The sequence below is a fragment of the Neodiprion lecontei genome, chromosome 1 (assembly GCF_021901455.1).
Source record: "Neodiprion lecontei isolate iyNeoLeco1 chromosome 1, iyNeoLeco1.1, whole genome shotgun sequence".
Classification (NCBI taxonomy): Eukaryota; Metazoa; Arthropoda; class Insecta; order Hymenoptera; family Diprionidae; genus Neodiprion; species Neodiprion lecontei.
Window position 1 is genome coordinate 24,183,033 of NC_060260.1, and position 13,577 is coordinate 24,196,609.

The 13,577-nt window shown below is 36.0% G+C and overlaps 2 protein-coding genes across 2 annotated transcripts in view; one reads left to right on the plus strand and one right to left on the minus strand.

Moving 5' to 3' along the window:
* The window catches only part of LOC107227530 (nuclear migration protein nudC), a 142,313-nt gene that overhangs the window by 25,956 nt on the left and 102,780 nt on the right, over positions 1-13,577 (minus strand). The window lies entirely within an intron of this gene.
* LOC107227537 overlaps positions 7,915-13,577 on the plus strand; it is a 103,543-nt gene continuing 97,880 nt past the window's right edge. The window contains exons 1-2 of the mRNA XM_046732012.1: positions 7,915-8,299; positions 8,880-9,060. Of these exons, the coding sequence (XP_046587968.1) occupies positions 9,040-9,060 (21 nt within the window). The 5' untranslated portion in view covers positions 7,915-8,299; positions 8,880-9,039. The remainder of the gene's footprint in view (positions 8,300-8,879; positions 9,061-13,577) is intronic.

The window sequence follows — 13,577 nt, forward strand, 5'->3', positions numbered from 1 at the left end:
AAAAAAGGAAAAAAAAAAAAAAAAAACTGAAAACCGTTTACAAAATCTCCAATAACGATGTTTGCACCAATGATAGTGAAGGAGAATGACACAACAGCCAAGATATTGACAGGTGAAGAAATGGGTTCGCAATTAGTATGCTCAAAATGATTCAATTCTGGTGTTTTTGAACATATTCTAGTGTCTGTGAAATCATTTTGCTCACTGACCAGATCCCCACAAATTTTATGGAAAACATTTGAGAAACCTTATCTGATGGTACAGTTATACTCTCAAATGCAAACCTACGTTTATCCAGTCTGTGTATAAACATTATTAAAAAAAATACTTTGGATATATCTGTTCAGAACGAAATGAACAGAAAAACATTAGAATCGGATGAAAAATCCCAGAATTCAATCAATTGAAACCTTTCTTCAAATCGTTAATAGCTTTGGTATACTGAGAAAAATTTCAATTGTTACAGTGACTAGAAAAATTCAGTGAGACAGGTATCGTTAAAAGAAAATTGTTTGAATATTGTTGGAATTACGAAAAAAGAGGTGCGCGTAAGCGTTTTGCGCTATCGTCGATTCTTTTTTGGTAATTGCAACGTTTACTCTACTTTTTTAGTTAAACAAGGCTTTAGCATCAATTTATTGTTGCACGAGCATTAAATTTTCGCAACAGTTACAGGAAAATCTGGTAACAGCGATCGTAATGAAAAAGAATAGTAACGGATACTAGACTTTCCGGTAACAACTGGAAAACTAATTGCCATTTTCTACCTAGAACTATATTTTTGGATTGTGGTAAAAAATGAAAATAGTTAAGGGGACTGAGCGGTAACCGAAACTAAAAATTTCTCTCAGTGTAGCGCTACTCGTAGGTATTTGTTCGTATTTATTTCGATTACACAGCAGAAACGTTGTTCGATTCACCTTCGCCACAATCGGCGCGAATAATGGTTTTTTACTTCGTCGACTTTTGATTTGGACCACGGCGTGAGTTGGACCAACTAATCCTCAAGTCCGGTGACATTTTTCTCAGCTATGAATTTCTGAATTCTCAATTATATATTCCGCGCATCGACGACGCGTTTGAATCATGGGAATACTTCACCTGTACCAAGATGGTTGTTACTTTATTGGCGAATCTCACTGCCGTTAATGCTGCACCGGAGAGATGCATAATTGAAACTGCCGTATGCCGATGACTCGTATATAAGCTGTAGTAAGGCTGTAATTATTTCGATCACCATTTATTGCGAAATGTTTAATGATACGCCGTGCAATCCACGATGCGAATTGAAGAACCAAGCGAACGCTATTCCACACATATCGAAACAATTCTCGCTAGCGATATAATAATCGGGCCATCCCACTCGATTTTTTGTTGCAAAATGATCATGCGACCTGACCGCTTTCAAAAAACCGACTATAACTGGAGGTTTGCTCAATCGTTATACAAAAATTCGAACGCGGAATTGCGCTAACGGCGCAATTCGTTGTATAGCAACTGAAATTTTATTTGCTATCTGCCTGTAGGCAACGCTGATATTGTGAAACGAATCGAAATGAAATACAATATTCATGTTTTTCAAGAGTTTATAAGGTAACGCTCTGCAAAAGAAGAACATTCATCTTCGCTGGAACACTCGCGTGTATAAGATTCTTGTACATCTCCTGTAATCTCCTAGTCCCGAGCTGAGAATACAATATTCTGTAGTATTTCCCAGAGTCTGTAACGATATTTTTATGACAATTCCACGTTTATCCAAATCCTAAACTTCTACAAGCATGATTACCGAGACCAGTCAAGTGGAATGAAATCTCAAAGTCGATTTAAATTTTTACCATGCTTATCAATCGCTTTGTCGCGTGATTAACCTGACGAATAATAATACAAACGGTGGTACATCTGTCTTTTAAGGTAATGTTTTGGTTTAGAGGCCTTAAAAAAAAGTGATTCTCGGGGATCTTTTTGATAAGGAGAGAAAAACGAAGCTTCTTAAAATTTTTAATCTATCAAAAGTCCAAAAAAAAACCGTGAAATCATATTAATTTTCGAGCTTGAACGTCAAAGTGACGATTTTTACAAGGGAAATTTTTTTCATTCAAGCTCGAAAATTAATTATTTCAGTGTTTTTTTTTTTTGATTCATCGATAGTAAAAATACATGGTCAGCTAACAACTCCGCCATTTGGCAACAATTTGATAATAAAAAAATTTTCTTGTACTCTTCAAACGTGTGTTAAAATACGCTCAAAATTTTTAAGAAGCTTTTTTTGTTTCGTTCCACATCAAAATAAATTTAAAAAAAAAAAAAAAAAATGAAAATCACCTTTTTTCAGGCATCTGAACCAGGACACTGGCTTAAAAATCGAAACTTCGAGCCGCTTTAGCGGGAAAAAGCGACCTAATAACCGTCTCCGATTTCAAAGGAATTCAACGTCTGGGATATTCCATGCCGACTATCGTATACATGGTACTCACACATGCCCACGCATTTTTCGAACATGCAAATATCAAGCGAACTGTCACTTGCGGATTATAAAAGTTGGCGTAAAAACAGAGTCGAGTAGTTAGTTACCGGTGCTGTTTACCGCTGCTCACTCTGACCGGGATAATTACACGTTACATCGTTGGTTAGTTTCGGCTGTAGGTGGGCATCAGGCGTATTATACGTACACACGCCTAGAGAAAGTAAAAGATAATAATCATGTTTGCGTACAAATCGCGAGATTTCTTTTCGCCGTCTGTGACTCCGATAAGACAAAAAAAAAAACAAAAAAAAATAAATAAAAAATTAAAAACAAAATTTACCAACGCAGACGTATAGGAGGTATAATGTACTTTATAGACGGGAATAATTGTGTTTGCGTGCAGTTAGCGTGTAATATTGATCATCGCTGGACGTTGATTCTTATACCAAGATAATTAATGCACGCGCCGCCGGTCGCGTTGCAACATCGCCGTGACGGGTGATTTTTTTAAATATTTCTTACACCGAAGACAGAGAAGGAATAAATGGATTGAAAAATAAAAGAAAAGGACGGAAAAGAAGAAGAAAAAAAAACAAAACAAAATGAAGAAATAAAAACCGTAGACGAATGAAAATAATCGTTTTCGCACCGAATTCCATAAAGTTTCGACGCGTTATTATTAGGCGAAAGCAATTCGCGCAAAAATTAGCTATTCGTTGTCCTGTTTGAAAGGTGGTCTTGTTATACATGCGCGCAAAATTCACTGTTTGTCTATCATACCCTTGCCCCGAATCACGTAAAATATTAATTTGCGAAAAATGTCGATGGCTGGGAAAAGAAAAAAAAAAAAGAAAAAAATAGAAAAAAAAATGATTGCAGCGAGGACAAATATTGGCCTGAATAAACAAACTATCTTGACAACATTTTGTTGCATAACGAAAACAGATCTGGTTATAAATATGTATATTATCGGCGAGAAACGCGATTACTGGACCATTTCACACGGCTTTGAGCTGTTGCAGTTTGGCCAAGCAAATGTCGTTACGGTTCAACAATATCGGGAAGGCACCGAAACGGTACCGAGAAAAAAAATAAATAAATTACTAAATGATTCAAAATTTAAAACACAAAAAAAAACAAACAAACAAACAAAAAAAAAGAACATTGTCGAATAAACACAAAAGCCGCACGTCTCGTCCAAGTATAGTTAACGCCAAAGTTTTGCAATTTTTGTAACGAGACCGCGTCAACTTCGATTAAATTCAACGTGTCGATTACAATGGATATGGAAAAAAAAAATATTGAATATAAAAATAGAAGTGAAATAAAAAAAAAGGACACACGCGACAACGTCGGCGTTAAATGTATCACGTTACATTGACCGTTCTTAAGCAGAGCTCGTTTAATTTCAGGAATCTTTTACGCGCCTGGTTAAACCTGAAAAATTGGGTTTGGGTTACAATGATTTTTTATTCTCGTTTCCCTTCATTTTTTAATTTTTTTTTTTTTTTTTCCATCGTTATTAATTCTTATCCTTTCTTTATCGACCGCCGTACAGCTGACTCTGCATACTTTAGACAGTTTTATCGATTTTATAGCACCGTGTTTTGTCGTTTGCGTAATAGATTTCGGTTCGATCTATACTTCCAGTCTCATCTGCGATGGTGAAATTTGTTTCGTTAAATTCCGAACTTTCGGTCCAAATGACTAAGCTAATTGGAAATTTTTTTCAGAGAAACAAAGGGTAGTCGGAAAAATTTGGCAAACAGTCTGTGTTTTACTATAAAAATTTTCTTTTAATTTCGACACATGTTTACAGCTGCAAATATTGCGACGACGCAGTTTCAACATTTTTGTTGACCATTTTTGCAAAGGGTTTTGATTCGCAAATCTATACGCGAACCCGAAACAATTGTCTATAGCTTTTTTCGATAAAATATTTAAGAAAATTGTAAACTGACATTGAGTGGAGACTTATTTTTTTACGCTGCCATTTCACGATACTTGACAAATTTTGTGTTAAACATAGACCAGCCGAGTTGGTGTCTCGTGAATTTTGCAAATTAAGGCGTGTTCGTTTCGTGTGCTTGGCAACTTGGCAGCCAACCAATTTTGCGAAAATACTACACTCCCGGCTTGCTCAATTTGTTATAAACGATTCCGAGTTTCACTCGACCGTCAAGATTTTGGCTTCCATAGGTTGTATCTTTTGAAAATACTCCACGAGTTTTACAGATTAATTTTTACCTAGATTCCATTCCTCCCGGATGATTTCAAAACCGCTTGAATATGCACACTGTGAGCGGTTAAATATCGCATTACAAGATCCATGAATGATTATACAATCAATCTTCGTATTCCGCGATCGATATCGCGAATAAATATTACAAAATGATCAAGGAATCACGGCACAAGTGAAATGGAAACCTGCCTAGAAAACAATTCTCGGTGAACTTGCGACGATATCTAAATTAACTGAAATAGGCGTGCAAGAAAACAAAAATTGGGTTAACATATGAAAATTAGCCAGTAACTAGGCATCAGGAATTGCAAATTTTTCATTTATACTAACTTTCGGTGTTTTGTTCAATATTTTTTCTAGATGCCGAGAAATATCTGAATCTTGGACTAGAATTCCACACAATTGTATAGCGTATCAGGGCACTGATTGTAATATTTTAATAAGTACAGTGCTAAAGTAGTGCTTGCGAGACCAATTTCAAATTTATAGACTATCTTCGGGGTCAAAAGAGGCATGATGTCTATAAATTTCAACCAAATCGATTCGTGCACTTTTGTATTAAGAATGATTAACTCTGATTTTCGACAGAACTACACTTTAACGAATTCGTTTTTAATATTTAGCATCAAAAACTTCATAGAGAACAGAAAAACTTTTGTACTAGAACCGTTTTCGTAGGTCACCAAGATCGATGCTACGTGGATCTGAAAAATCGTCGAATCATTGAAATCCGATTCGTTGAACTGTTTTCACGGGGAAACACTTGATGTGAAAAAATCTAATGAAAAACCATCGTTGATCTTTTAGATATACGTACTCGAATCTTGTAAAATAGCCAAAAAAAAAATCACACTTTCACGTTGAGCCGTTATCGTAACGATGTATCCATTTAACTACAATTTTCTAATAACTATAAAAAGAGTAATAATGTAATTTTTCCCAATTTAGACTTGCAATGAAGTAAACTTGATCCGAACCGACGTCACCTTACTTCGAATCTAATACGGTATATTATATAAATAATAACCGGTGACTAATCTCAATAACCCGTGAAAAGATAACCCGTAAATTAATGACCCAAGACAAAAATAACCCATAAAAAAAAAAAAAAAAAAAACTAACTCGAATCAAAGTTTACAAGCGTTTGTATCAGTCATGGGTCGTTTGATCCAATAACGATAAAAGCCTAATCCCTCGGCATTTAGCCGCGTTTAAATTTTTCTCTCCGTCTCTCTCTCTTGTTTTCATCAGCTTAATTAGCCCCTGGATCGTTGATTGGGCAAGAGGTATATGGGAGGTATCGGGCAGCGAAGGATCAACGCTACTCGAGGCAGCGGTCCGCAATTACGTTAAAATTAATGTTATCAAATAAAGAAGGTAAAGGCTGCGCCTCGGACGGAATGCCTGGAGATGATGCTACGCGACGCGTCGCGGGGCCCGATCGTGTGGGTGCCGACTGCTGACCCAGAGAAAAGGTTGCGACTCTCTTCGTCTTACTAATACCGACGCACGACGCGACGCCCCGCCGGATGGACGCATGCCACTGGGACAAGGTTGCCGGGGGCCCATAACTATCGGGCCTGACACTCAACAATGCACGATGATGTTTCTTTATGCCCGTACGACGAACGCTCGTATGCCCCGTTCCGCGCCAAGTCGACCGAGAAAAACATTCAACAATCGTGGTGGTTGCCGGGACCAAATTACCCGGAAATAACAATTGTTACAAAAATGTTACGTTTGAAATGTAGTTTAATTTGATTTCGCGTTTTGTACATGTTTTTTTTTTTTCTTTTTTTCTTGGCTTATTTTTACACCGGTTATTACGGTCGGTTGTCGTCTGGTGGCCGATAAAAATACTCGAATAAATTACCCGACATTTGCCTGACTTTTTTTTTTTTTTTACCTGATTATAATTTTTACCTGACCAAAATCCGAAATAATAATGCCAATTCAACTATCTAATAAACAAAGCTCCGAGTCAATGATGTGTTTGATAGTAACACACAGAGGGAAATTGTTCTCAAGATTTTGCTTTTTCGTTACGGAAGTTTCATTTTCTCTCTCTCTCTCTCTTGCTACGGCCACAAAATTCCCCAAATTTTTCCTGACTTTCCGGGTATATCTGACCAGTGTCGATCATGTTTATCTTGTCCGAGTAAACGGTTATTGTAATTTAGCAAGTGTATCAATAAATTATTCAGGCGGTTACATATTTGCTTGATATTAATAGTCGAGTAATTGATTTCATGGAATCAGTGAAAAAAATAAATTGTGTCTGCTTTTTCTTTTACACATTATCGTATCGATACGTTTCTATATTTTTTCAGATTCTCGGCATCTTGCCAATCGGTTTTTTTTTTTTTTTTTTCAAAAGTGTCCAATCTCTTCGAAGATTAAAAACAAATCCAAAGTATTCCCCGAAGGAATATAAGTAACGATAATCAATTATTTGACTTATTTCTCAAGTAGAATTTGAAGAAGTAGAATTTTAGGTTTCAAAAAATTTTATGCAATGGACTCATTGTTAGAGTATCAGGAGTCTTTAAATACAGGTGAACTGTTATTCGGTAACTAATATTATCGATATGAAACTGTATTCTTAAAGACGTAAAAATAATTTTACTTTCAAAGAATTTAAAAATTTTTCCAAAAATTGCATTCACTGTGCACACCACCACCGATGCGTATTGATTATTGTATTTAAAAAAAATCGTGAAATCCGTCAAGAATCGGTTGACTAAAAAATAAAATCGGTCCAACGAATGGGGAAAAAAGTGAATTCCGTCTCTGACGACATCGAAAAATGATAAAAATTCAGCGTCTTCTTGTTTCGTACTTTGTCGCGTCAATGACGAAAGAGGGGTGAAATATTTTTGAAAAAAAAAAAAAAAAAATATGTAATCGTGTTTTACAATTGACGGTACGCAAAGAAAAACCAAACTAACGAGTTGAGCGGTTTCTCGAATTGGCACGGCAGGTCCTATAGAGAGACTTACATTTCTCTCGAAGCATCGTCCCTCCTCTCCTTATAACTTCACCAAGTTAAACCGAACTTCGCCGAGGTATCAAGAGAAACAAATTCCACCTCCTCCCACACGTCGTGACTCTCTGTATTTCTGTTTCCCCCACCCCACCGTCGATCCTGAATCCCCCTGCGAGTGCGAAACTCGATTCAATGTTTGAATAACCGCGCCACCATACCGCCGATCCCCAGTCTTACAATTACACTCGAAACCGCGGGTTTGAACACGCGAGGAAATTTATTACCGTCAGTGATCGATATTGATAATAGTTGAACAATTTTTATTCCCCGTTGTTTTTCGTCCCTTTATTTTTTTTCGTTTCATTTTGTTTCGTTTTCAACCCCCCTGATCAGGTGGAGAACCGCGTTGCGATTTTTACCTGCGCGCGGTCGTCGATCGTTTCTTCACCGGCAGGTTTATTACACACGTACATGTGAACACCGATCGCAAATCGCCCGCGGCTCTATTCGTCCGTTTAATTATCATATAATCGTCTATAATCTTCTCATCCGGACGAGTTTCAACGCATATAGCTAAAGTGGAAGGAGGAAAGAATTTAGATAAGAGGTATACAGATCTGTGACTTTTGGTTCGTTAACTTCTCGTCGTTTGATTTTTGTTTAAATATTGTCGTCTATTTCCTGTTTATTTATATTATCATTCTTATTTTTTTTATTTTTTTTTTTTTTTTTTTTTTTTATCTTTTTTACTTTTTTGTCTTCTTCCTTGCTTTTCTCTCGCGTTACAACCGTCGTCGACGAGTGTTTAATACTGATTCAGCATTTATTACGACGCACTGTTTTTCACCTCCGGCCACCGTGCAAAGTTTTATGCCAATGAAATTAATTGGAATTTATATACACCCCGCACGGTATGATACAGGAATACGCATCGCGATAATCGCGCAAACGTGTGTCAAGTATTTATTACCGTGCGATACCGATCTTATCATTGCCGCTAATTGTAAGCGGGCGATAAAAACGCCACAAAGAATAAGTTATAAAAATGAAACGCAACCGAATTTAAATAACTCATCGATTTTTTTTCATTTCTTATTCCTTTACTTCGAACAAAGGGACTAAAAGTTTGTCATTTCCCCGGTATAATTTCCCCCGATGAAAATTCAAGCTACTGTTTGTAATTCCAGGAGTATCCTCGTTGTTACCAGGATTAAAGACTTCTAATACGTGACATATTATTAGAGGAAACTTTAACGCAAATAAAAAAAAACCAAAAAAAGAAACAAAAAACCGTTCAAATTGTTCCAACGTGTGTCTGTAGTTGTAGCCTGCAATTGAGATACGGAGATGACGGAGCCAAAAATTCCGGTAAGTAAACAATTATTTCGATAGTATGTGTTTGTACTCGAAATAAGATTAAAAAAAAAAAAAAAAGTATGCGATTTTGTTCTGTCGAATTGAAAATCGATATTTTCAAATATTGACAGCGCATTTGCGCTAGCTCGTTTGAATGGGAAAGAAAAAAAAAAAAAAAAACAATAACGAAGTGACGAGAAAGAAAGGAAAGATTATTATTGCTGCATAAAAACAAAATGGTGGCATGATAAGTTTTTTTTTCCCTAAATGTGCAATGTGAAATAAAACCAAGTGTCGTTTATCGAACAACCGAACGATTTGAAGGAACAAAGGCACGAAGATATATGTTTTTTTTTTGTTTTTTTAAATTGGAAAGCTCCGACAATTTTAAAAAGCACACCAGATGGGCAAAGATCGAAACCGACGTCGCTCGATGAACCGGCAAAGAACACGACTGACAATGAGTATATGTATAAGCTACGTGTAGCTGGTCCATTCTAACCACCTTAGATACAGAGATACTTTTACTTTGAAAGAGAATGCGATCGGATCTCTCGACGTCTTACTGCAGACGTTATGTAAGTTTTAACGGTAGACAAAAAACGTACACGGGCATAACAAAATTCGGTTGAAACAGGGTGTGCATTATATACAGCGTTTACGTGTAGCCGATAAATTGGACCTACTTTACAAGTTCCTAAACTCCTAAGCATTACCGATCGTACAGAGTCCCAGATGTTTCGAAACGAGAATTGATTATACGTATTGATGATCGCGGTATCGATTGAAGCAGCACCCTGATATTTTCATTCCTACCTACGTTTAAGATCGACGATAATAACAGCGATAGAAATCTTACATCGTTTTGTTTTTTAGAAATCAACATGTTCGCAGATCGATTGAAAAGAAATTTTATTTCTTTTGCTTCGAGGACGAAACTGATTTTCGGATGGTTTTTAATGAAACAAACTTTACGGTTTTAAACTACAAAAAAAAATTTTTTCTTCCAACACATCGAACTCAAAGATTGCATTTAGTTACCGCTGTTCGATACGATATTTAAAGAAGTGAAAACCGTTGTTAGAATGGTTAATTTGCAGTAATTTTCGAAAAGGTGTATTTAAATACAAATGTAATATTTTATAAAATATTTTCGTCAACAACCAGACAGTATTTGTCACTTTCAAACATCACAAGCATCAGCATTAAACAACACCGCCGACTGTTCTTCAACAATATTAATACGACCTCTGAATATTTCTTTCAACTAATTTTTTCACTACAGTTTCTAAAACTCTGAAACATCCCGAAAAGAGTCGAAGTCTCTCCGTACACCCGTATAACAATTAAGCATAATACATATAATCAATACGGTGAAACAAAACAATCGGAAAGAAAGAGAGAAATGAAATTAGAGTTAAAAATACAAAACTGATGCTAAAAATAAGAAAAGTATGAGGAAAAAATTCAACAATTATTTATTAATTGCAAGAGAAGCCGTAAATGTCTCGCGTATACCCGCGGCACATTATGTATGTATATTGTACGTAGGATTGTTGCCCGGTTATACGAGTTACACCATAAAAACGACCTTGCGCAACGGTATGTAACGTCGTCGTTGCTCAGCTCCCGTGCGTTAATTACTATGCTCGTTGTCGTTCACCGCTGATCTCTGGCCAAATTTTTTCGCTTTCTTCTTTTTCTTCGGTCCTAGTTTAAAATTTGGTTCCCGGGCTGGGTAGGAATATTTTTTATATAATTTTTCATACGGTTGTTTGGTTTTTTCATCATCATCATCATCATCATTATTATTATTATTATTATTATTATTATATTTTTTCCCGTATAAATTTTCAAATGGTAAATAAAAAAAAGTTCGATAATTTGAACACATTTTTTGGTATAATAAAATTAATCCACTTACATTCTATCTTCCAATGAATTTTCCAAGTACGAGTATATGATACGATCTTCGTGAAAAGAAACCGATTAAATGAACTATTGAAAATTTGTAAATTAAAATAGACAAGTTGAAAAATTTGTCGAAGAAAAATGTACAAGATCCGCATGACTTTCGTTCGGTGCGAGTAAAGTGGTATACGTACATATGGGTGTATAAGTATATCACGTGCTCGAGTTATATTATATGCATGTTATTGCACATGCGAGCATGTGAGAAATACGAGAAATCGACCAAAGTACACTCGGCGTTTAAGAATATGATTCGAACCCTTCGTAACTTGGACAACTGTTACAAAAATTCAAGGCCGATAGGATTGACGTGTCGAAAAATCTAAAACTCGGTCGTGTTACGATTGTTCACGCGTTGATGAATATTCGGTCGTTATTAATGACTTGTCGATATTAGAAAACAATTTTTAACGCAATCAGTGAGAAACTGATCGATCAGAAATCATAATAACATATATGCATGGTTTTTGAAAAGTGAGCCTGAAAATAATTCGAACGAGATTTGTTGAACTCTGTTTATAAGATCGGTTGAAATGAAAATTTCGGGAAGTGGTTTCGTTGAAATGGATTGAAATCAAAAGAAATTGGTAACGAAATTGATCAGAGTTGTTGAAATATCGTACTACATTGCGTTCGTATTATCAATCAACATGCTAAAATTACGTTTTCTTTTCTACGGAAAGAAAGCTTCAATATCGTCCGTACGTAAGAAAAATGTCTAATTGTATAAATAAATTCTGAGAAGTGTTAAACAAATTTTTAAAAATCAATATAGAATATCAATCGCCGATAATAAATATTCCTAAATACGGCGAATCCTTGTTTCTCGGATTTTTAAATAGTTAAATGTCAGAGACATTCTGCACCGATTCAAGGTTAATTGAAAAAAAAAAAAATGTCTCTGAGAATATTTTTTAGATTCGTGAAATGAAATTCCATCGGACAGCAAAAGAGATTCGTGAAATATAAAGATAAAACTTGACTAATAATCGCCATGTTTTCTGTACATAATTGTTATACAAGCGAAATGACAGTTGGCAAAGAATTGACTAATTGTTGTAGAATATGTTTCTTCAATTTTTACTCCAAAATACTTTCAGAAATGTGATCACTGATTGACTATAAAAATCACCGAAATTCGATTTCGGATTTGACTCGAAGTTTTTCATAGTTGGACTCAATTTTCATCAATTTTCATCAATTGGCGCTTACGCAAATCCGAAAAAGGCAAAAAAAATCCTGATTCGTATCAAGTTTCCCGATACTTCCAAGGTTCTTTCCAGGTTACAATGAAGTTTCATATGATCCCACGTTTACAGTTCTGGGTTAGAAAGTGAAAATGAGGTTCTCCTGGCCGTAACCATGAGAAAATTTAGTATGAAATGCTGATCTTTTTTAATGCGGTCACTCGTGCGATAATTTTTATTTTAAACTTTTGTGATTATCGTAGCGATAGTGGAATTTAATGTTGACGCAAGACTAAATCAATGTTAAGGATTAGGGTATTCAACTGAAAAAATAAAGTTAACCAAATAATCGGATTTAATATTGCAATCATGAGAAATCGTAACATTCAAAACCATAACCGTACTAAATAGTTTCTTGTACCTTCGCATTGTCTTGCAATTATTGTAACAATATTGAAAACCGTCGTTATAACGATACTCATTTTGCATAAATTTTCTCACAAGTGTAACGTTGCAACGTGTTGGACCGAGGAGGGGTAGGGTTTAAGATCCAACAGCGCCAAATTTCGTTTTTTTTGGTGGTGAATCTTAAAGTAAAGAAATCAAACTTTGAGGTAACATAAAAATTCCGAAAGTGCGAAAATGAGAAAGTTTAAAAATCTGAAACATCGAAATTCCGAACGATCGAAGATTTTCAGTTTTGTAAATTTCTGGCCCGATGAAATTTCGCCACTTTGATCTTTCTTCGTTTTGGATTTTCGATATTTTTACGTCCGGAATCCCGGTCACTCTGATTTTTGAATCTTCCGATTTTTTCCACCCACTCGTTGAGTAAACTACGCTACGTGAGTGTATTTTAGCTTTCGGAATTTTACACTATCGAAACATTATTTTTTGGAACTTCGCTCTACCGTAGCTTGAATTTTCGTAACCTTGCGTTTCGGAACTTTGAGCCGTCGACCGTAAAAGTTGCCGTTTCGTAAAAATTTGATCCCTTTACTTCAGCTTCACTTTACTTTCGCCACGAAATAATTCGAATCGGTCTGATTTCGGAACTTCAACCCCACCCTCGAACGCGTTTAAAAATTCCTGAACAACGCTGTAACACAATCGATTGTTCAATCAGCCACTCCGTAGTCTGGTAAAATTTGTCCAATTCACGGTGTTCAGAATCGAAGCATCCGAGTGTACGTCGAACGACTTACTCGCGTATTAAAACCCGCGTGCCCCGAGTATATTATACATACACGTAGCAGCGAAGAATCCAGACCCGATGGAATCTGGTCACGGAGGTTACAGTGGCGCCAGTGTCTTTCCTTTGCACTTTAATCCCCGATTTATACGATACATCATCGGGACGGTGAGCACATG